This window comes from Pseudorasbora parva, chromosome 23 (assembly GCF_024679245.1).
Source record: "Pseudorasbora parva isolate DD20220531a chromosome 23, ASM2467924v1, whole genome shotgun sequence".
In the NCBI taxonomy this organism is placed as follows: Eukaryota; Metazoa; Chordata; class Actinopteri; order Cypriniformes; family Gobionidae; genus Pseudorasbora; species Pseudorasbora parva.
The window spans coordinates 38,483,147-38,507,454 of record NC_090194.1 but is presented as its reverse complement, the minus strand read 5'-3'; the positions used below and the strand labels follow the sequence as shown (position 1 = coordinate 38,507,454).

The 24,308-nt window shown below is 45.7% G+C and overlaps 1 protein-coding gene across 2 annotated transcripts in view; it reads right to left on the bottom strand.

Moving 5' to 3' along the window:
* LOC137063088 (beta/gamma crystallin domain-containing protein 2) overlaps positions 1 to 24,308 on the bottom strand; it is a 40,378-nt gene that overhangs the window by 3,651 nt on the left and 12,419 nt on the right. Inside the window, exons 4-18 of one of the 2 annotated variants that reach the window (XM_067434128.1) lie at positions 21,248 to 23,855; positions 19,939 to 19,983; positions 19,662 to 19,780; positions 16,484 to 16,871; positions 14,317 to 14,444; positions 13,786 to 13,912; positions 13,611 to 13,646; positions 13,413 to 13,528; positions 11,311 to 11,440; positions 7,265 to 7,374; positions 6,588 to 6,714; positions 6,467 to 6,499; positions 5,786 to 6,022; positions 5,564 to 5,691; positions 5,359 to 5,482 (exon numbers count right to left, since the gene is read on the bottom strand). In XM_067434128.1, the coding sequence (XP_067290229.1) occupies positions 5,359 to 5,482; positions 5,564 to 5,691; positions 5,786 to 6,022; positions 6,467 to 6,499; positions 6,588 to 6,714; positions 7,265 to 7,374; positions 11,311 to 11,440; positions 13,413 to 13,528; positions 13,611 to 13,646; positions 13,786 to 13,912; positions 14,317 to 14,444; positions 16,484 to 16,871; positions 19,662 to 19,780; positions 19,939 to 19,983; positions 21,248 to 23,855 (4,456 nt within the window). Of the gene's footprint in view, positions 1 to 5,358; positions 5,483 to 5,563; positions 5,692 to 5,785; positions 6,023 to 6,466; positions 6,500 to 6,587; positions 6,801 to 7,264; positions 7,375 to 11,310; positions 11,441 to 13,412; positions 13,529 to 13,610; positions 13,647 to 13,785; positions 13,913 to 14,316; positions 14,445 to 16,483; positions 16,872 to 19,661; positions 19,781 to 19,938; positions 19,984 to 21,247; positions 23,856 to 24,308 lie in introns of those variants that run through there. The other variant, XM_067434129.1, reaches the window with a different exon arrangement.

The following is a 24,308-nucleotide window of genomic DNA, read 5'->3' as shown; positions in this document are numbered from 1 at the left end:
TGTATGTCTACGCCTAAACGAAGCCTCATCTCCGCGTGTATGCCTACGCCTAAACGAAGCATCATCTCCGCGTGTATGTCTACGCCTAAACGAAGCATCACCTCCGCGTGTACGCCTACGCCTAAACGAAGCATCATCTCCGCGTGTATGTCTACGCCTAAACGAAGCATCACCTCCGCGTGTACGCCTACGCCTAAACGAAGCATCATCTCTGCGTGTATGTCTACGCCTAAACGAAGCCTCATCTCCGCGTGTACGCCTACGCCTAAACGAAGCATCATCTCCGCGTGTATGTCTACGCCTAAACGAAGCATCACCTCCGCGTGTACGCCTACGCCTAAACGAAGCATCACCTCCGCGTGTATGCCTACGCCTAAACGAAGCCTCACCTCCGCGTGTATGTCTACGCCTAAACAAAGCCTCATCTCCGCGTGTATGCCTACGCCTAAACGAACCATCACCTCCGCGTGTATGTCTACGCCTAAACGAAGCATCACCTCCGCGTGTATGTCTACGCCTAAACGAAGCATCACCTCCGCGTGTATGTCTACGCCTAAACGAAGCATCATCTCCGCGTGTATGTCTACGCCTAAACGAAGCTTCACCTCCGCGTGTATGTCTACGCCTAAACGAAGCCTCACCTCCACATGTATGTCTAGGCCTAAACGAAGCATCATCTCCGCGTGTATGTCTACGCCTAAACGAAGCATCACCTCCGCGTGTATGTCTACGCCTAAACGAAGCATCATCTCCGCGTGTATGTCTACGCCTAAACGAAGCCTCATCTCCGCGTGTATGTCTACGCCTAAACGAAGCCTCACCTCCGCGTGTATGTCTACACCTAAACGAAGCATCATCTCCGCGTGTATGTCTACACCTAAACGAACCATCACCTCCACGTGTATGTCTACGCCTAAACGAAGCATCATCTCCGCGTGTATGCCTACGCCTAAACGAACCATCACCTCCACGTGTATGCCTATGCCTAAACAAACCATCACCTCCACGTGTATGTCTACGCCTAAACGAACCATCACCTCCACGTGTATGTCTACGCCTAAACGAAGCATCACCTCCACGTGTATGTCTACGCCTAAACGAACCATCACCTCCACGTGTCTGTCTACGCCTAAATGAACCATCACCTCCACGTGTATGTCTACGCCTAAACGAACCATCACCTCCACGTGTATGCCTATGCCTAAACGAACCATCACCTCCACGTGTATGTCTACGCCTAAACGAAGCCTCACCTCCGCGTGTATGTCTACGCCTAAACGAAGCCTCATCTCCGCGTGTATGTCTACGCCTAAACGAAGCCTCATCTCCGCGTGTATGTCTACACCTAAACGAAGCATCATCTCCGCGTGTATGTCTACGCCTAAACGAAGCATCATCTCCGCGTGTATGTCTACGCCTAAACGAAGCATCACCTCCGCGTGTATATTTACGCCTAAACGAAGCATCATCTCCGCGTGTATGCCTACACCTAAACGAAGCATCACCTCCACGTGTATGTCTACGCCTAAACGAAGCATCATCTCCGCGTGTATGTCTACGCCTAAACGAAGCATCACCTCCGCGTGTATGTCTATGCCTAAACGAACCATCATCTCCGCGTGTATGTCTACGCCTAAACGAAGCATCACCTCCGCGTGTACGCCTACGCCTAAACGAAGCCTCACCTCCGCGTGTATGTCTACGCCTAAACGAAGCCTCACCTCCGCGTGTATGTCTATGCCTAAACGAAGCCTCATCTCCGCGTGTATGTCTACGCCTAAACGAAGCCTCACCTCCGCGTGTATGTCTACGCCTAAACGAAGCATCACCTCCGCGTGTCTGTCTACGCCTAAACGAAGCATCACCTCCGCGTGTACGCCTACGCCTAAACGAAGCCTCACCTCCGCGTGTATGTCTACGCCTAAACGAAGCCTCACCTCCGCGTGTATGTCTACGCCTAAACGAAGCATCATCTCCGCGTGTATGTCTACGCCTAAACGAAGCCTCATCTCCGCGTGTATGTCTACGCCTAAACGAAGCCTCACCTCCGCGTGTATGTCTACACCTAAACGAAGCATCATCTCCGCGTGTATGTCTACACCTAAACGAACCATCACCTCCACGTGTATGTCTACGCCTAAACGAAGCATCATCTCCGCGTGTATGCCTACGCCTAAACGAACCATCACCTCCACGTGTATGCCTATGCCTAAACAAACCATCACCTCCACGTGTATGTCTACGCCTAAACGAACCATCACCTCCACGTGTATGTCTACGCCTAAACGAAGCATCACCTCCACGTGTATGTCTACGCCTAAACGAACCATCACCTCCACGTGTCTGTCTACGCCTAAATGAACCATCACCTCCACGTGTATGTCTACGCCTAAACGAACCATCACCTCCACGTGTATGCCTATGCCTAAACGAACCATCACCTCCACGTGTATGTCTACGCCTAAACGAAGCCTCACCTCCGCGTGTATGTCTACGCCTAAACGAAGCCTCATCTCCGCGTGTATGTCTACGCCTAAACGAAGCCTCATCTCCGCGTGTATGTCTACACCTAAACGAAGCATCATCTCCGCGTGTATGTCTACGCCTAAACGAAGCATCATCTCCGCGTGTATGTCTACGCCTAAACGAAGCATCACCTCCGCGTGTATATTTACGCCTAAACGAAGCATCATCTCCGCGTGTATGCCTACACCTAAACGAAGCATCACCTCCACGTGTATGTCTACGCCTAAACGAAGCATCATCTCCGCGTGTATGTCTACGCCTAAACGAAGCCTCACCTCCGCGTGTACGCCTACGCCTAAACGAAGCATCACCTCCGCGTGTATATTTACGCCTAAACGAAGCATCATCTCCGCGTGTATGCCTACACCTAAACGAAGCATCACCTCCACGTGTATGTCTACGCCTAAACGAAGCATCATCTCCGCGTGTATGTCTACGCCTAAACGAAGCCTCACCTCCGCGTGTACGCCTACACCTAAACGAAGCATCACCTCCACGTGTATGTCTACGCCTAAACGAAGCATCACCTCCGCGTGTATGTCTATGCCTAAACGAACCATCATCTCCGCGTGTATGTCTACGCCTAAACGAAGCATCACCTCCGCGTGTACGCCTACGCCTAAACGAAGCCTCACCTCCGCGTGTATGTCTACGCCTAAACGAAGCCTCACCTCCGCGTGTATGTCTATGCCTAAACGAAGCCTCATCTCCGCGTGTATGTCTACGCCTAAACGAAGCCTCACCTCCGCGTGTATGTCTACGCCTAAACGAAGCATCACCTCCGCGTGTCTGTCTACGCCTAAACGAAGCATCACCTCCGCGTGTACGCCTACGCCTAAACGAAGCCTCACCTCCGCGTGTATGTCTACGCCTAAACGAAGCCTCACCTCCGCGTGTATGTCTATGCCTAAACGAAGCCTCATCTCCGCGTGTATGTCTACGCCTAAACGAAGCCTCACCTCCGCGTGTACGCCTACGCCTAAACGAAGCCTCACCTCCGCGTGTATGTCTACGCCTAAACGAAGCCTCACCTCCGCGTGTATGTCTATGCCTAAACGAAGCCTCATCTCCGCGTGTATGTCTACGCCTAAACGAAGCCTCACCTCCGCGTGTATGTCTACGCCTAAACGAAGCCTCACCTCCGCGTGTATGTCTACGCCTAAACGAAGCCTCACCTCCGCGTGTATGTCTACATTGTGTGATTCTGCCAACCTGATCTCACAGAATTAATATTTGTAGCCTAATTTTATATTTTGGAGCAACTAACTCCACTCCTACCCTAGACCTACCCACTCTGAACAATATAAAACACGTAACAGGCAAATAAATGTACAGTCACATGTATTTATTGCAAAAACGGATAAAAAACGGATATAAAAGTATTAACTCATGTTGCATTCCAGGTCTTCTGAAGTCATACGATATCTTCATGTAAAGAACAGAGTTGATATTAATGTTTTAGTCGTTGAAATGATGATCGCGCCCCTTTGTAAACAGAACACACACGCACTCGTTAATATTTCTGAGTCAAATGATACACGAGACGACAAGTTTAGAATGATGCGATCGGTCACGAGACACACGAGAGCCAATGGCATTTTACAATCAAAGCTCAAAGCTAACGTAATGACGCAATTGGTCACGAGACACACGACAGCCAATGCTATCAAACCTGACCTGACCTTTCTTCCGGCGGCAATATTTGAAATGTATTATTAATATTTGTCGCATGGACTCGACATTCTGATCGCTTTTGGGGATTTTCTTCACAAAAATCAATCGTTTGGCCTCGGAACACTTGAGTATTTGTACTTTCTGAATAAATTGTGCCTGCAGTCGTATCTGCCTGTTATCCTGTTTTTATAGTACACAAATGGGTTGGTTTAGGGAAGAGTTTGAGTTACGCGTTCAAAATGTGTCTGAATATGTGTGTGTGTCCACAAGGTAAATGGATTTATAAACATACTAAATTATGTTTTTTTGAAAATGTAAAAATGCAGAATGTTTCTTGTGAATGGGTTAGGGGCTGTGTGTGTGTGTGTGTGATGGGTAGGGTTAGGGGCTGTGTGTGTGTGTGTGTGTGTGTGTGTGATGGGTAGGGTTAGGGGCTGTGTGTGTGTGTGTGTGATGGGTAGGGTTAGGGGCTGTGTGTGTGATGGGTAGGTTTACGGGCTGTGTGTGTGTGATGGGTAGGTTTAGGGGCTGTGTGTGTGTGTGTAATGGTTAGGTTTACGGACTGTGTGTGTGTGATGGGTAGGTTTAGGGGCTGTGTGTGTGTGATGGGTAGGTTTAGGGGTAGGGGCAGTTTAGGGGGTAGAATGAAACGGCGTTGATAAACATGCTAAAAAGGGATTATGCGTCTTTATAGCATGCCAAAATGGCATACGAATTGGCGTGTCATTCATAAGCCATTTCATGAGATCAATCTGCATCTTTTATGCTTTATTCCCTATATGGGCTATATTTTTCAAATAAGGAACATTTGTAACAAAAAAATCTTAAAGCCAGTATGAACAAGAATCGTGACGCAATCATATTTAATCATATCACCCACAATCAAGTACAGCCGAGCTCTGCGTTCTCTGAAAAACTCCTGTTCTAATAAAAGCACTGCTAAATTAATCAGGCGTTTACATTTTGATGGTTATGACGAGAGCGTTTGAGTGGATTTCTTCTGTGCCTTTGATTGGCCACTGCATTAACGTCTGAGATTGGTTACACGGTTCAACACTGCAAAAACACAATGGTGTAAACCCAGATCCATACAAAAGCTGTTGATTGGTTAATTGTGGCTATTGTTTGATGATTGTGCAGCTGGGAGCACGAACTGACCTGTTTGAGAGGCTTCAGTGATCTGATCGTCTCCCAGCCGCTGTGTTCAGTCCACACTGGATATTCTCCAGGCTGCACAAGCATCTGACGGCCCTTAAAATGAGCGTATTCATATGCGACCCACCTGCGAGACGACAGTGCCATGTTCGTCACTGATTGTGAGGATCATTTACACAGGAACAGAGAGTGGTGAAGGAGCTCTTACAGGCCGCTGTTGACTCTCACAGACTGGCTGAAGAAGTGGCTCAAGCTCTCTATGTCGGAGAAGGACATTTCTTCCAGGCCCTCAAAACTGCTGAGTGAGAAGAGACTCACGGATGGCTCTGTGAAACTCTGAAAAGAACAGAGAAACACTAACTTGCATACAAATGTCACGAGAAGCACGTTTATTTCTTGCTTCTTCTGAAATAGGCTCTCATCGACTCACGTATGGAATGGGCTTTAAAGACTTGATGGCTGCCGATATACAGCCACAGGAAGTGAGGTCAGGGTAAAGCCCCTCCCCCAGGATATACTGGTTACCAGAATATCCCTCCTCATCGAACAGCAGCCATCTTCCTCGGATCACCCTGAAGGACACAAGGCCTGTAACGGCACAGTCGGGAACGCCGTGCTCAAACTCTCGGCTCTCTCCGGTGTACCGCATCTGGCTGTAGCCGCGCAGCTGCGCTCACAGAGAAACACATTAGCGGCTCACACCGGACTCCCAATGCAGAGGCTGCATCCTTCCAAGGGTGCGCAGGTCCAACCGTGTGTTGGTAAATGAGACAGAGCTTAAACTGGACTGTTCAACAAAACAGGGTTGACAAAAATCTACAAATTGCTCCATTTATATGCCAAATAAAGAGTGTCAACTATATAAAAATCACATTTGAACTGTTGTAAAGTTTTATTTTTTACATTTATATTGGTAAAAGTTGACCCAATGTTTACATTTAAAAGTGTTATCTGGCATTTTCTCTAAAATAATGATCCTGTTGTCACCAGCGCTAGGAATCTTGGGATAGGCTGGATCTATTGTTCTATCCTTCATGGCCTGGGAAACGAAGGAGCCTTCAAAGAATGCAGCCTCTGAATATTGTTAGTAGCACATGAAATGCAAACATACCAAAAACTTTGGTTCCACGATCCGACAAATGTCCTGTGGCAAAAAAGAGATGCATCAATGAAAGTCAGTCCTGTCTACACACACACTCTTGAGTTGAAGCACCGATGTGTGTGTGACTCACCCTGTGAATGGGCCGCAGAGACTGAGCCGAGCTCCGGCCGTCACCCCACTGCAGCTGACCTGAAAACTGGCCTTTCTCCAGAACATACTGCTGTCCAGTGAAGAACCTGCCGCTGTATGCCACCCACCTGAGACACACACACACAACAGAGACTCGCTGCCACACCGAGATCATAATGACACAGAGTAAACACACACACACACCAGAGACTCGCTGCCACACAAGAACGACATAGAGGAATGATATCTCTGGATTCACTTAGAGCCATTGATGAACGATAAAAACATCGCTCAAGTTCTTTAAAAGAGGGTTAGGGTTAGGCCTAACCTTAGGCCTAAGCCTGACCCTTGGCTGTCATTTAAACTTAGAATAAACTGTGTTGCCTGCACTGGTGTCGACGCTGATATAGTTTTTTGTTGCAGTGTAAATAGGCCTTTACTCTCTGTGGCTCTTATAGAATGAGTAGTCTGCGTATATCTGCTGTGCTGTCCGAGGCGAGGCTCATCAATAGGATAAGTAACCAGGCGAGTCTGAGGAGTAGGGATGTGGAAAACTGTCGAGGAACAGAGGTGAGTGAGCCATGTATAGGCCTCCTCTCATGCTAATTGGATAGATCATTTGAACATCCTCCTACCGAACTTTGTTAATACAACATTGTTTATGAAATGCTTCCTTACGCTCCGTTCTTCACACTGATGCTGTCGGCTTCCTGCAGATCTGGGATGTCCAGATGCACGTGGATTTCCTCATCAGAGCTCTTCAGACACACGGCCGGCTCCAGGAAATCCTGAGGGAAAGACTGACATTACTGTCAGCAAACACAAGATGACCTGCTACGGTCGCTCATAGGCATCAGGACACTTCTGATGTGATGATCTTTCCTTATCTACTTTTTCTAATGTTTAAATCCAAAATACTTGGATCTGAATATGATCTTTAGCAAATAATGGTCCTCGGTGGCATTTTTACCTGCTAAAAAAGCGGAAGCATTTACACAAGCACAGGAATGAAGACGACTGATAACATGAAACACACCCAGTTATTCTGCTGTCACCCGTGTATAGGACGGGCGAGAGACAAACAAACTAACCCATAATCTAGCTCATACTCTAACCCATACTCTAACCCATACTCTAGCTCATACTCTAGCTCATACTCTAACCCATACTCTAGCCCATACTCTAGCTCATACTCTAGCCCATACTCTAGCTCATACTCTAGCTCATACTCTAACCCATACTCTAGCCCATACTCTAGCCCATACTCTAGCTCATACTCTAGCTCATACTCTAACCCATACTCTAGCCCATACTCTAGCTCATACTCTAACCCATACTCTAGCCCATACTCTAGCTCATACTCTAGCCCATACTCTAGCTCATACTCTAACCCATACTCTAGCCCATACTCTAGCTCATACTCTAGCCCATACTCTAGCTCATACTCTAACCCATACTCTAGCCCATACTCTAGCTCATACTCTAGCCCATACTCTAACCCATACTCTAGCCCATACTCTAGCCCATACTCTAGCCCATACTCTAGCCCATACTCTAGCCCATACTCTAGCCCATGCTCTAGCCCATGCTCTAGCCCATGCTCTAGCCCATACTCTAGCCCATACTCTAACCCATACTCTAGCCCATACTCTAGCCCATACTCTAGCCCATACTCTAGCCCATACTCTAACCCATACTCTAGCCCATACTCTAGCCCATACTCTAACCCATACTCTAGCCCATACTCTAGCCCATACTCTAGCCCATACTCTAGCCCATACTCTAGCCCATACTCTAGCCCATACTCTAACCCATACTCTAGCCCATACTCTAGCCCATACTCTAGCCCATACTCTAGCTCATACTCTAGCCCATACTCTAGCCCATACTCTAGCTCATACTCTAGCTCATACTCTAGCCCATACTCTAGCTCATACTCTAACCCATACTCTAACCCATACTCTAGCCCATACTCTAGCCCATACTCTAGCCCATACTCTAGCCCATACTCTAGCCCATACTCTAACCCATACTCTAGCCCATACTCTAGCTCATACTCTAACCCATACTCTAGCTCATACTCTAGCTCATACTCTAACCCATACTCTAGCCCATACTCTAGCCCATACTCTAACCCATACTCTAGCCCATACTCTAGCCCATACTCTAGCCCATACTCTAGCCCATACTCTAACCCATACTCTAGCCCATACTCTAGCCCATACTCTAGCCCATACTCTAGCCCATACTCTAGCCCATACTCTAGCCCATACTCTAGCTCATACTCTAGCTCATACTCTAGCCCATACTCTAACCCATACTCTAGCCCATACTCTAGCCCATACTCTAACCCATACTCTAGCCCATACTCTAACCCATACTCTAGCCCATACTCTAGCCCATACTCTAGCCCATACTCTAGCCCATACTCTAGCTCATACTCTAGCTCATACTCTAGCTCATACTCTAGCTCATACTCTAACCCATACTCTAGCCCATACTCTAACCCATACTCTAGCCCATACTCTAGCCCATACTCTAGCCCATACTCTAGCCCATACTCTAGCCCATACTCTAGCTCATACTCTAACCCATACTCTAACCCATACTCTAGCCCATACTCTAGCCCATACTCTAGCTCATACTCTAACCCATACTCTAGCCCATACTCTAGCTCATACTCTAGCTCATACTCTAGCTCATACTCTAACCCATACTCTAGCCCGTACTCTAGCCCGTACTCTAGCCCGTACTCTAGCCCGTACTCTAGCCCGTACTCTAGCTCGTACTCTAGCCCGTACTCTAGCTCGTACTCTAACCCGTACTCTAACCCGTACTCTAACCCGTACTCTAACCCGTACTCTAGCCCGTACTCTAGCTCGTACTCTAACCCGTACTCTAACCCGTACTCTAACCCGTACTCTAACCCGTACTCTAACCCGTATTCTAGCCCGTACTCTAGCCCGTACTCTAACCCGTACTCTAGCCCGTACTCTAGCTCGTACTCTAGCTCGTACTCTAGCTCGTACTCTAACCCGTACTCTAACCCGTACTCTAACCCGTACTCTAACCCGTACTCTAACCCGTACTCTAACCCGTACTCTAACCCGTACTCTAACCCGTACTCTAACCCGTACTCTAACCCGTACTCTAACCCGTACTCTAACCCGTACTCTAGCCCGTACTCTAGCCCGTACTCTAACCCGTACTCTAACCCGTACTCTAACCCGTACTCTAGCTCGTACTCTAACCCGTACTCTAGCCCGTACTCCAACCCGTACTCTAACCCATACTCTAGCTCATACTCTAGCTCATACTCTAGCTCATACTCTAACCCATACTCTATCTCATACTCTAGCTCATACTCTAACCCATACTCTAACCCATACTCTAACCCATACTCTAGCTCATACTCTAGCTCATACTCTAGCTCATACTCTAACCCATACTCTAGCTCATACTCTATCTCATATTCTAGCTCATACTCTAGCTCATACTTTAGTATGGGCTACTCTAGCTCATACTCTAACTCATACTCTAGCTCATACTCTAGCTCATACTCTAGCCCATACTCTAGCCCATACTCTAGCTCATACTCTAGCTCATACTCTAGCTCATACTCTAGCCCATACTCTAGCTCATACTCTAGCCCATACTCTAGCTCATACTCTAGCCCATACTCTAGCTCATACTCTAGCTCATACTCTAGCTCATACTCTAGCCCATACTCTAGCTCATACTCTAGCTCATACTCTAGCTCATACTCTAGCCCATACTCTAGCTCATACTCTACCTCATACTCTAGCTTATACTCTAACCCATACTCTAGCTCATACTCTAACCCATACTCTAACCCATACTCTAACCCATACTCTAGCTCATACTCTAGCTCATACTCTAGCCCATACTCTAGCTCATACTCTAGCTCATACTCTAACCCATACTCTAGCTCATACTCTAGCTCATACTCTAGCTCATACTCTAGCTTATACTCTAACCCATACTCTAGCTCATACTCTAGCTCATACTCTAGCTCATACTCTAACCCATACTCTAGCTCATACTCTAGCTCATACTCTAGCTCATACTCTAACCCATACTCTAGCTCATACTCTAGCTCATACTCTAGCTCATACTCTAACCCATACTCTAACCCATACTCTAGCTCATACTGTAGCTTATACTCTAACCCATACTCTAGCTCATACTCTAGCTCATACTCTAGCTTATACTCTAGCTTATACTCTAGCCCATACTCTAGCTCATACTCTAGCTTATACTCTAACCCATACTCTAGCTCATACTCTAGCTCATACTCTAACCCATACTCTAACCCATACTCTAGCTCATACTCTAGCTCATACTCTAGCCCATACTCTAGCTCATACTCTAGCTCATACTCTAACCCATACTCTAGCTCATACTCTAGCTCATACTCTAGCTCATACTCTAGCTCATACTCTAGCTCATACTCTAGCTCATACTCTAGCTCATACTCTAGCTCATACTCTAGCTCATACTCTAGCTCATACTCTAACCCATACTCTAATTCTAACCCATAACTGATATTCTAACCCATACTCTAGCTCATACTCTAACCCATACTCTAACTACAATCCATACTCTAACTCATACTATAACCCATACTCTAACTCTAACCCATAGTCTTAACTCTAACTCATACTATAACTCTAACCCATACTGTAACTGTAACCCATACTCACAGTCTGAATGTAGCGCAGCGACTGAATCGACAGCTCTGTCCCACTGAACAGTCGCGTACAGTCACCGTATTCACCCTCCTCCAGCACACACTGATGACCTCTGAACCCTTCACTGGAGAAGCCCACCCATCTAACACATACACACACACACACACGTGGTAATGTGACTGATGGAACTGCTGTGTAAAGGAGAAACACACTGGACGAGAAGCGTCCACATTTACACTGTCGTCTGTACAGAGGCTGGTAAAAATGCCACATGATTCACATATTTTTCCTTTAAATTCTATGTTCCAATATACAGTGGGTACGGAAAGTATTTAGACCCCTTACATTTTTCCCTCCTTGTTATATTGCAGCCATTTGCTAAAATCATTTAAGTTAAAAAACAAAATTCTCATTAATGTACACACAGCACCCCATATTGACAGAAAAACACAGAATTCTTGACAATTTTGCAGGTTTATTAAAAAAGAAAACTGAAATATCACATGGTCCTCAGTATTCAGACCCTTTGCTGTGACACTCATATATTTAATTCAGGTGCTGTCCATTTCTTCTGATCATCCTTGAAATGGTTCTACACCTTCATTTGAGTCCAGCTGTGTTTGATTATACTGATTGGACTTGATTAGGAAAGCCACACACCTGTCTATATAAGACCTTACAGCTCACAGTGCACGTCAGAGCAAATGAGGATCAGGAGGTCAAAGGAACTGCCTAAAAATGTCTGCTGCATTTAAGGTTCCTAAGAGCACAGTGGCCTCTATAATCCTTAAATGGAAGACATTTGGGACGACCAAAACCCTTCCTAGAGCTGGCCGTCCGGCCAAACTGAGCTAGCGGTGGAGAAGAGCCTTGGTGAGAGAGGTAAAGAAGAACCCAAAGATCACTGTGGCTGAGCTCCAGAGATGCAGAGAGGGGAGAGAGTTGGAGAAAGTCATTCATCACTGCAGCCCTCCACCAGTCGGGGCTTTATGGCAGAGTGGCCGACGGAAGCCTCTCCTCAGAGCAACACACATGAACGTTTGCTAAAAAACACCTAAAGGACTCCAAGATGGTGAGAAATAAGATTATCTGGTCTGATGAGACCAAGATAGAACTTTTTGGCTTTAATTCTAAGCGGTGTGTGGGGAGAAAAATATCACCTGTCCAATACAGTTCCAACAGTGAAGCATGGTGGTGGCAGCATCATGCTGTGGGGTGTTTTTCAGCTGCAGGGACAGGACGACTGGTTGCAATCGAGGGAAAGATGAATTCGGCCAAGTACAGGGATATCCTGGACAAAAACCTTCTCCAGAGTGCTCAGGACCTCAGACTGGGCCGAAGGTTCACCTTCCATCAAGACAATGACCCAAAGCACAGCTAAAATAACGGAGGAGTGGCTTAACAACAACTGTGACTGTTCTTGATTGGCCCAGCCAGAGCCCTGACTTAAACCCAATTGAGCATCTCTGGAGAGACCTGAAAATGGCTGTCCACCAACGTTTACCATCCAACCTGACAGAACTGGAGAGGATCTGCAGGAGGAATGGCAGAAGATCCCAAAATCCAGCTGTGGAAAACTTCCATCTTTCCCAAAAAGACTCATGGCTGGGTTAGATCAAATGGGTGCTTCTGCTAAATACTGAGCAAAGAGTCTGAATACTTAGTATTATGAGATATTTCAGTTTTTCTTTTGTAATAAATCTGTAAAATGTCAACAATTCTGTTTTTTCTGTCAATATGGGGTGCTGTGTGTACATTAATGTGAAAAAAATGAACTTAAATGATTTTAGCAAATGGATGCAATATAACAAAGAAGGGAAAACTTTAAGGGGGTCTGAATACTTTCCGTACCCACCGTACCCACTCTCTCTCTCTCTCTCTCTCTCTCTCTCTCTCTCTCTCTCTCTCTCTCTCTCTCTCTCTCTCTCTCTCTCTCTCTCTCTCTCACACACACACACACACACACACACACACACACACACACACACACTCACACATACACTCTCACACACACTGACACTCACACAGAGGTTTATTAATTTAGCAGGTGTATCTGTCTGAAACATTGACAGCATCACTGGTTTCATGAGACACACACACACACACACACACACATTCCACCCGTGACCCGTAGAGATGTGACGGGCCCCTGGACGTCCCTCAGATGGGGCGTGTGATCCAACAGCTCCCTGCACTGACCCTGGAACTGCGGCTTTTCAAACAACATAATCTACACAGGAGACAGAAACCAGATGCAGAGATGTGAGAACAGCTTGAACATCAGCGTCCATCCGTCTGTCCATCCGCCTCACCTTTGGGTCCAGTGGTTTCGTCACCCGCAGTCCACCCTGCGTCAGAAACAGGAGAAAAACACACCAGATGTTAGTTTGAAAACTCGCCGTGGTCTTCACATCTGAAACTCTGGCATCTGAAAGTAACAAGATGTTTGATGGAGCACAATGTGAACCTGTGAATCTGATGACGTACCATTTTTAATGGCCGAAGACTCTTCACACAGGACAGCAGGGAATCCTGGAGAACAGGCGTGACCCTGCCACCAGTTTCTAGAACCGCAGATGTCCCGCTGAATCCAGGCTGCTCAAACACCAACCAGCTACACACACATTCAAGGAACAAGGACAAAACACATATAACCCACTGTGAGCGCAACATCTGGCTCTTCGCAATGTCGTCTTGTTGAAAATAAATAAATGGTAAAAGCAATCCACGCAGACATGCCTTTCTGTAGTGAGAGAAAGGTTCTACTTGTTTGGCTAAGTATTAATCCATAACCCTTTGGATGTGGGGTCTGAGGACTGACGAAACACTCCCGGTCTCTAACCTCGTGCCAATGCTAGAAACATTTCAAATGAACTGTTTATGATCAAGAAAATTATATTACAAAAAAAAAAAAAATTATATTATATTTTTTCCCCCCAGATCAACTGAGACCAAACTCCCTGTTTTCCCTAAAGCTCAAAAGCACAGGTGTCTGAAGTGATGTCAGGCCTTTCCTACCATCCGGTCCGTACGCAGAGATCCGAGAGGAACACCGGGCCGAGCCGCTCCGTCAGGTCTGTGCCAGAATAAAGACGGACAGTCTGAGGTGAGCTGGGATACAGATGGATCTCTGGAACATTGTCATCCTGCACAAAGAAATATGAATAAAACAGGCTTTAACTCCATCAAAGCTCATGAACACACAGTACAAACCCAGTTCCTGATACATATACAAATAAAATGTATTCATTTGGTCATATTTAATTCTATAAACTACCCAAATTAAACTAGCCAAATTAAATTTTGTTGCAATGTTGTCCTGTTTAACACTGTGAAGCTGCTTTGAAACAATCGTCATTGTAAAAGCGCTATATAAATAAAGTTGATTGATTGATTGATTGATTGATTGATTGATTGATACATGTATGTTAGTTCACTAGAGTCTGCATGAGAAGTTATTTAAAGTGCAAGTGCATGAAAACCAAACTAATGTGTGTGTGTGAACCGGTGCGGGGCGAAAGCTGTGGGAGCGGAGCGGGTCTTCTGCGCGCCACACCGGCCTCGAGTCCCACGGGGAGCTCCAGATGAAAGGACGACTGGGAGTGCGTTCACATGTATGTTCTTAAGTCATTGATGCTTAATAAGCCGACAATGCAAGTGGTCATGTAAACACGGTAACCCCTTCCTTTAATCGGAGTAAACTCATAAATGGCTTAAGCATAAACCGGTCGACACAGGTCGTTTTTGCCTCTTACCCGGATATTGCGCGCCATGTTAAAGCATTGACCTGCTTTCTGTCGGCTTATTGAAGTGCACATTTGCGATACGTGACACGAGCGCATCCTTAGTGAGATTTAAGCACATCCAGACAGAGCAAGCATTTTGCAGGAAAGAAAGAAGGAAATCTCCCAAATGCAGAACATGTGTTCTCATCTCATGCAGCAGAAGTAGAAGAGGTTCAGTCAAAATGCCGCATCTGTAACTGCGCGAGAGGACAACATACGAGCTTCATACGAGCTGAACGAAAGTTCAGGCTTTATTTAACATTCCAACTGACATAACATATGGAATACTCAGAGTCAGATTCGCAAATGATTAAATCGTTTATTAAATGAAATGATTAACGTGGTTTACTTGCATTGTCAGTTTACTGGTGTGGATATAAACGTGCTCAGTGAAGGAGGAGGACCAGGCCTGGGACATTTATGTTGTGTTTTATTATATATAGTGTTTAAATGTAGCAGTCGTCCTTGAGCTACTGCCACTTTACTTTTATTTTTTTGTTTATTTTTATTTTATCATTTTTAAATTTACATTGAACATTCACTGGTTCCCTCCTCCTTTTTCCCTAACCGTTTTTCCATTATTACAGTATGATTTATATTTCTGCCTCCCTCTATCATTTGGATATATTGGATGCCATTTTAAAATATGCAGTGCATCCGGAGAGTATTGACAGCATGTCCAATCAGCTGAACTGACCACAGGTGGACTCCAGTCAAGCTGTAGGAACATCTCAAGGATGATCAGAGGAAACCGGAGCCCCTGAGCTCGGTGTTGAGTGGCATGGTAAAGGCTGGGAATACTTACAGACATGGGATTTGTTTTTTTGTTTTTTTTTCAAATAAATTTGTAAAGAATTCAAACAAAGTTCCTTCACGTCGTCATTATGGGGCATTTTTTTGTAGACTTTTGAGGTAAACATTTTATTAAATCCATTTAGGAATAAGTGTGTAAAATAACAAAATGTGGAAAAAGTGAAGCGCTGTCAATACTTTCCGGATGCACTGTAAAGGCCAATTTAAAACAAAAAAAACAACCAATAATACACTGAACGCCTCATTAAATATTCACATGCTTTGTGCAGTCACAAAAAAAATGTGAATGCGCTGCATGTCTTCAGTTTGGGGTAAAACACTGAAATTTAATATACACATACAGGGTGACTAGATTTGTAAAATCTGCCATGAGGTGGTGCTATAAGCAATTAATTTATATTCCTTTAAGTCTGTTGGTGGGCATTATTGGTCACTCATGAGCTACACTCAAATGAAATATACATTGCCACATGAATGTCAAAATCATGTGTACCATAGATTTATAAAAACATTTCTAGAAATGTTTATTTTGTGCACAGTAAAATAACTATTGACACACCAATAAAACTAAGAGCAGCTCCTGATACCTTGAGCAGTGTCCTGATGGAGCCCACAGACAGCACGGCATCGGGCTGGGTTCTGCCGGACTCCTCCAGGTTCTGATGGACTCTTCCAGGCTGGGTTCTGCCGGGGTCGGTTCTCCCGGGGTCGGTTCTGCCGGACTCCTCCAGGTTCTGATGGACTCTTCCAGGCTGGGTTCTGCCGGGGTCGGTTCTCCCGGGGTCGGTTCTGCCGGACTCCTCCAGGTTCTGATGGACTCTTCCAGGCTGGGTTCTGCCAGGGTCGGTTCTCCCGGGGTCGGTTCTGCCGGACTCCTCCAGGTTCTGATAGACTATTCCGGTGGTCTTCACAGTCTGACCCTCCTCCAGAACAACACATGAGCCGCGGTACCACGCATCCACATACAGCAGCCAACTAAACACACACAATCAGAACAACATCATCTTAAGAAATACACAATAGATTCCTGGTATGTGAAACACACACACAAACACACACACAAACACACAGAGTTTCAAGGACGTTGCTGTGGAGACCAGTAGAGTCTCACACTCTTTGTCTGAAGTGACTGAACAGGAAGTGATTAAACACATAGCATTAAGAAACAAGCAGAAGGAACTGGATGAAATATTCTGAATGATATCAGTCCCCGATCTGACCTGAGACGCTGCCAGAATCATAATCACAGCGCGTTCGTTCATTAGCCAGAGGAGAACTGAGCGACTGAGTCTGGGTTCTCACAAGGCTTTTCCTCCATTCGCTCACTGATTGAGTTTGGGTTCTTGCCTCTATCCTCTGGCCTTCTAAGTCAGGGACATTTAATATTCAACACTATTATTGATCGACTGTATGAGAACTGAACTGAGCTGATGACAACGTCACTGTTTTCTCCACAGAGGCTGAATAGATCAATTCAACTCTGTACACTTTACACAGTGATTGACCTGAACTAGATTTAACACTGACTTCAGCTAAATAATCACGGTTTATTATTGTCTTTTTAGAGCTGCTTCCATCACTGAATTGTCATGTTTATTCCTGAGAAGCTGCTTTAAATCTGTGTTGTATAAAGTGCTATAAAAAATAAAGGTTAAAAAACACAGAACAGGAACACATACACTGAAGAAATATTTAATGTAAAATGTTAGTAATACACTGCATAAAGCTCAAAGAACACCTCAACAATGTGTGCGTGACGCCACTGTTTTATTCATAAACTCTCTGGATCAAATCAGCTTTCTGTTCACTGCACCAGCATATTTTCAAAAGTTTATGAAAAACAAAGTTAAAAACACCCCCATGTGATTTTCCACAGGCATCGGAGTGCTGCTGAATAATGCAGAGCGTCTGTGGGAATGCATTAGCAAGACAACATTGCATGAGCTCTCAGCGCTCTCTTTTAAAACAAGCCAGAAAAATGGAGACACAATCACATCATCTATTAGATATGAGCTGCAGCGCTCTTATACACACACACACACAGTCTCGATCTTAGAGCCAATGGGAGTCCAGTTAGACTCAAAATTATGATATGAGCTCAGTTCTCGTGCAGCAGTAAATCTGGACTGTTACAGCTCCCATCCATTAAACAAATCATTGTCAACTCGTCTCAGACTCAGCCAGGAAGGTAACTGACAGGCAGCTGTGTGTGTGTGTGTGTGTGTGTGTGTGTGTGTGTGTGTGTGTGTGTGTGAGAGAGAGAGAGAGAGAGAGAGAGAGAGAGAGAGAGAGAGAGATAGGGGTTGCACAGACTAGTTAACTTTAATGCTCTGCCATGATGCTTTAAAGCAGTGGTTCTCAAACCTGTCCTGGAGGACCACCAGTCCTGCACATTTTGCATGTCTCCATTATATATCTGACACACCCATTTCAGGTCTTGCAGTCTCTACTAATGAGCTCATGAATTGAATCAAGTGTGTTAGATGAGAGAGACATGCAAAATGTGTAAGGCTGGTGGTCCTCCAGGACAGGTTTGAGAACCACTGCTTTAAAGTAACCCTATTATGCTATTTTTACTAGATGTAAAATAAGTCTCTGATGTGTGTATGTGAAGGTTTAGCTCAGAAAACCCTACAGATAACTTTTTATAGCCTGTTAAAATTGCCACTTTTTGGGGTGCGCAAAAACACACCGTTCTTGTGTATGTCCCTTTAAATGCAAATTAACTGCTGCTCCCTGCCTGTTCTTTCAAGAAGAGGGCGGAGCTTCAAGAGCTTGTGCAAGAACAACAGAACATGTCAGAAACTAGCGGTGCTCAGTTCGAACCGGACTCGGACAATAATGCCCACAGAGCCACAGTATATCTGCGGCATGGAGACAGAGCAGGGATAGTTCAGTTTAATTACGGTTATAGCGTATGTTGCCATCTTGCTTTTATCCACTATTAAATAAACTGGTACTGACCCACGCGTTTTCAGCAAAATTATGTTTGAGGGCATCAAGTTGTTCGCAGGCGGAAAACATACAGCATAGGTGGAAATTATACAAATGTCTTTTCTAGTGACGTAGAAATACAAGCAACTTGTATAGGCATTTCAGAGACGATTCCTTCTTTTGGGAGACAATAACTTTATGTTGTACTTTTAACTTTGCAGAACATTTACATTCACATACAGCTGTATTACCACATGAACGGGAGTATTTGAGAAACCATAAAAGGCACTTAAAGCTTGATGTCGACTGGCCTATAGAGGGGGCAACAGGACAATACATCTTTTCAGGAAAACGAACAGGATCTTTTAGGCTCCGTTTCCAAACAGTTTTGATTATCCGATCTGGATGCTCAATACTGATTGGGTGAATGCATATTTTAATCAGCATATTGTACATGTCAGTTAATCGCCATCCTGAACAAATGCGCTACTGCATTGTAATGCACACTTGTAATGAGTGTGTGTTTGTTTTTGTGGTTAGTGTTTGTGTTTGTGTTTGTGTGTGTGTGTGTGTGTGTGTGTGTGTGTGTGTGTGTGTGTGTGTGTGTGTGTGTGTGTGTGTGTGTGTGTGTGTGTTTGTGTGTGTGTGTGTGTGTGTGTGTGTGTGTTTGTGTGTGTGTGTGTGTGTGTGTGTGTGTGTGTGTGTGTGTGTGTGTGTGTGTGTGTGTGTGTGTGTGTGTGTGTGTGTGTGTGTGTGTGTGTGTGCGTGCGTGTGTGCGTGTGTGTAAGCATTTTAGTGAGCTGGATTATCAGATGAAAGTAAATATATCACCATCCTCTCAGCGCGTGAAACGTGGCTCTGTGAGCAAACAGATCCTTTCCAGCGTCCTCCACATCTTCGCAGATTTCTCTTCTCTCGCAGCTGAGCGACTGACCCTCATAGATGAGCATCTGTGTTTGCAACAGAACATCAGCAATGGGGACCAAAAGACCCTTGAGCACACATGGGTTAATACAGCTGAAAATGCAAAAAGCTGTTCAAAGTCTCAGGCGCTCAGACTAAACACCATAAGATGCCTAATGAAGGACAGTCATTGAAAAGAACTTACTGGTGTCGGCCTAGGGTTGATCTTTCCAAACCCTCTGTTCTCCTCCTGTAAGGATAAAGAGGAATTAAAGCAGCTCTTTTACACATATATTTAAGCATACACTCACCTAAAGGATTATTAGAAACAACTGTTCAATTTCTAATGAATGCAATTATCTAATCAACCAATCACATGGCAGATGCTTCAATGCATTTAAGGCAAGGCAATTTATTTGTATAGTACATTTCATACCTAAATGCCAATTCAAAGTGCTTTTTTTAGGGGTGTGGTCCTGGTCAAGACAATCTCCTGAACTCCAAACTGAATGTCAGAATGGGAAAGAAAGGCAATTTAAGCAATTTTGAGCGTGGCATGGTTGTTGGTGCCAGACGGGCCGGTCTGAGTATTTCACAATCTGCTCAGTTACTGGGATTTACACACAACCATTTCTAGGGTTTACAAAGAATGGTGTGAAAAGGGAAGAGCATCCAGTGTGCAGCAGTCCTGTGGGAGAAAATGCCTTGCTGATGCTCGAGGTCAGAGGAGAATGGGCCGACTGATTCACGCTGATAGAAGAGCAACTTTGACTGAAATAACCACTCATTACAACCGAGGTATGCAGCAAAGCATTTGTGAAGCCACAACACACACAACCTTGAGGCGGATGGGCTAATGAAAAATGTTGCCTGGTCTGATGAGTCTCGATTTCTGTTGAGACATTCAGATGGTGGAGTCAGAATTTGGCGTAAACAGAATGAGAACATGGATCCATCATGCCTTGTTCCCACTGTGCAGGCTGGAGGTGGTGGTGTAATGGTGTGGGGGATGTTTTCTTGGCACACTTTAGGCCCCTTAGTGCCAATTGGGCATCGTTTAAATGCCACGGCCTACCTGAGCATTGTGTCTGACCATGTCCATCCCTTTATGACCACCATGTGCCCATCCTCTGATGGCTACTTCCAGCAGGATAATGCACCATGTCACAAAGCTCCAATCATTTCAAATTGGTTTCTTGAACATGCCAATGAGTTGACTGAACTAAAATGGCCGCCACAGTCCTCAGATCTCAACCCAATAGAGCATCTTTGGGATGTGGTGGAGCGGGAGCTTCGTGCCCTGGATGTGCATCCCACAAATCTCCATCAACTGCAAGATGCTCTCCTATCAATATGGGCCAACATTTCTAAAGAATGCTTTCAGCAGCTTGTTGATCAATGCCACGGAGAATTAAGGCAGTTCTGAAGGCGAAAGTGGGTCACAGTATTAGTATGGTGTTGCTAATAATCATATCGGTGAGTGTATATTAAGACTGAAATCAGACTCTGCTTACCATAACAAATGCATTGCAATCACTAGGACACACAATGCCTTTAGCGTCTTCAGGTTCTTCCTCACCTGATGGCATTAGTCTGGTTTTCAAGTACTGATAGAAAGGAGTACTGGCATTCTCTCCAATATTACCCAGAGTGTCATCCCAGTCTTGCTCTTCCTCTGTTATATCCAGAGCATCATTAACAGTCCCATCATTATTTGAGTTGAGCTCATGCTCCGGTTTGGCCCCGGTGAGCTGGCAGCTCAGCAGATTACTGGAGTCCTCTTCCTCTTCCTCACTGTGGTGTCTGTGGGAGTAGCTCAGCAGATTACTGGAGTCCTCTTCCTCTTCCTCACTGTGGTGTCTGTGGGAGTAGCTCAGCAGATTACTGGAGTCCTCTTCCTCTTCCTCACTGTGGTGTCTGTGGGAGTAGCTCAGCAGATCCTCATTTGAGCTGCAGATCACACTGGACTGAAGTCTCTCACTGACCGACTGCAGGAGGGACAGGATGGACGAGGCCGGCTGTTCTACGCTCCTCTGCTCCTCTTCTGGTCCTGGGGGAAACTGCAGCCTCTCCGCCTCCTCTCGTCCGGACTCCTCCTCGTAGATCGGGGATAAGGAGAAAGGGTAAGTTCTGGCTCGCCGCGTGCTGGGACTGTGCATGGGCCCGGTGTCGTTCACGAACACCATGTCACTCTCTTCCTCCTCGCTGATGATGGCGAAGCCTCCATCTACCTGGTGGAGGTCGAGATCGTGAAATCTGGAATGATGGGGAACAACAGCCGCAGTTCTGCTGGAACTGTCCACAGGGTCGAGGTGAATTCGCCGACTTGAAACAGATCCAGCTGATTTACCTGAATCTGCTAGATTCACAGTGAGCTCTGGCTTCAAATGCTCCTCCAGCGGGCTCAGGCTCAGGTCATGAGCGGACTGGACCGAGACCCAATGAGAAGGATGATAATGGACCTCAGTCACGGACGGTTGGACACTCGACTCTGTCCCAGCGTTAGAGATCTGTTCCTGCTCACTGCAGCCTGGATAAGCTGCCTCAGTCTCCTCAGGTATGGCTGGTGGCTGCTGGGAGATTTCTGACATCATATCCGAATCCGCCGTGTTCGAGGCAAGACTGAGGCTAAATGGATCACTGAGAGTTACACTGAGAGTTAGGTTGTGTTGAAGACTCTCCTGATGAACTGCTGAAGCAGGAGAGATGATAGAGGGGTCACAGGAGCTGTGGGTCAGGGCTCTACAGTTATTGCTCATTGCATTGTCTTTGGCTGCCTCCTGAGGTCTCTTTCCCCCTTTTTCTCCACCTGCGGAGACTTCACCTGTGTGTTGCTCTTGCGAGAGAGACTCTTCTGACAAAGCAGGTATGAAGAGCTTGATGTCTGTTTTATGAACAACATCCCTATGGCTATGGAGATTTTGGGATAATGGCTCATCATCAGCAGACCTGTTCCTACCGATGCTCTTACGGGAACCAGTTACATCCACATTTTTTTCCTCAAGAATGGTTGAATATTCAAGAATGGCCTGATTCTCATTTTGAGAGCTGATTGGAGCACTGGTAGTGGTGAGGTCAGAGTTCATTCCCAGAAAGCACCTGATGTCCGTGTCTGAGCCGGCGATGGACTCGTACCCTGAGGAGGGCGGAGACCTGATGTCCATGTGGCCAGCCAGATCTTCCCCCAGAGCAGCAGACAGTGTCTGGTCCGAAAGTATACCATGAAACACATGCTCTGCGTCTGTGCCTCCATCTCTACGCCTATCTAACCCTTCAAACAGCCCTGCCTCTGAGCCTTCGTTAAACTCAGATACTTCCATCTTCTGCAGGGCAGCAAGTGCATTTGTCAGGATGCTGTCCACCATCTTTTTAGACTCTGATCGTAGGACTTCATCATCTAGTACCGAATCCACTTCATCTAGTCCCTTGGGCTCCTCTGGACACTGGTGTGACTGAGAATCCAGGGCTGGATCATCTGTCCAGTTCACAATTACTGATGGCTTTGGTTGCTCTGAGCTCTGTTCTGGAATAGGGAGTGTGTTGTGATGGTCTGTGTTAGGGTTTGATAGTGTTAGATCATTGGTGTCCCCTGATAACGTCTCTAACGTAACACTCTGGGCAAGATGCTTCTGTCTGCTGTTAACCAGACCATTCAATGGGCTTGGTTCTGCAGCTTGAGGAATTTTGTAGACCTCTATGCAGGTAAGACACTGCTCAGAGTCTGCAACATGAGACGGCTGGTGGGCGGGAGTTGGTCCAGATTCAACAGTGGGAACCTCATCTAATAAGTCCCTCTGGGTCAATGCGTCCTCAAGCTGTTGTGTCTGCGAAGGGGATGTCGGATAGTCCTGACAGTCAGAGTTCATCGTGTTTACAGAGGAAGAGGAGATCTCATTGTCCTCATGGCTGTCAGGTTGTGTAGCCTCTTCTCCCTCAGAGATGGGCGAATGAAGCTCAACGTGATGCTTCTTCTTTGGTTTCCTGACTTCCCTCAGTCCACGGTATGTGCCATAAGTCACCACAGGAGGACAGGCTAGATCCTGACGTCTCTTCTCCTCCAAATACTCTTTGGCATCGATGTTCAAGCCATCACTTCTGTCTTCCTCGGTCTGTTCCTGAGATCTGTTGAACGGAAACAGAAGACACTAGTAAAACTTTCCCCGCACAATTCCACATACAACGAATGGAGACATAAATAGGACAGACAACCAAACATTCAAGCTCTATTAAAGCACAAACTCATGATATTTGTAGTGCTCTCTGTGTCATATTGCTGTTATGTAAAAGCAGAAAGTAAAACAACCTTTTCGATAAATATGCATTTATCGATTCTCACTAAAATGCTCTAATTTTCCCATTATTATGCATAATTTAGCTGGAGTTAACTAGAGATTCTGGTGGATGGTGTGGTACTTTGTCGGATGAGAGAACTGGATAAAACTCATTTACACAGCAACTGGAATTTTAAGCTGATGAAAAAGGCTCAGTAAACTGTTGGACAGATGCAATACTCTCAGGGTTGTGCACACAACATACACTATATAGAGCTCCGGAGGTCACGGGACCCAATCTGTT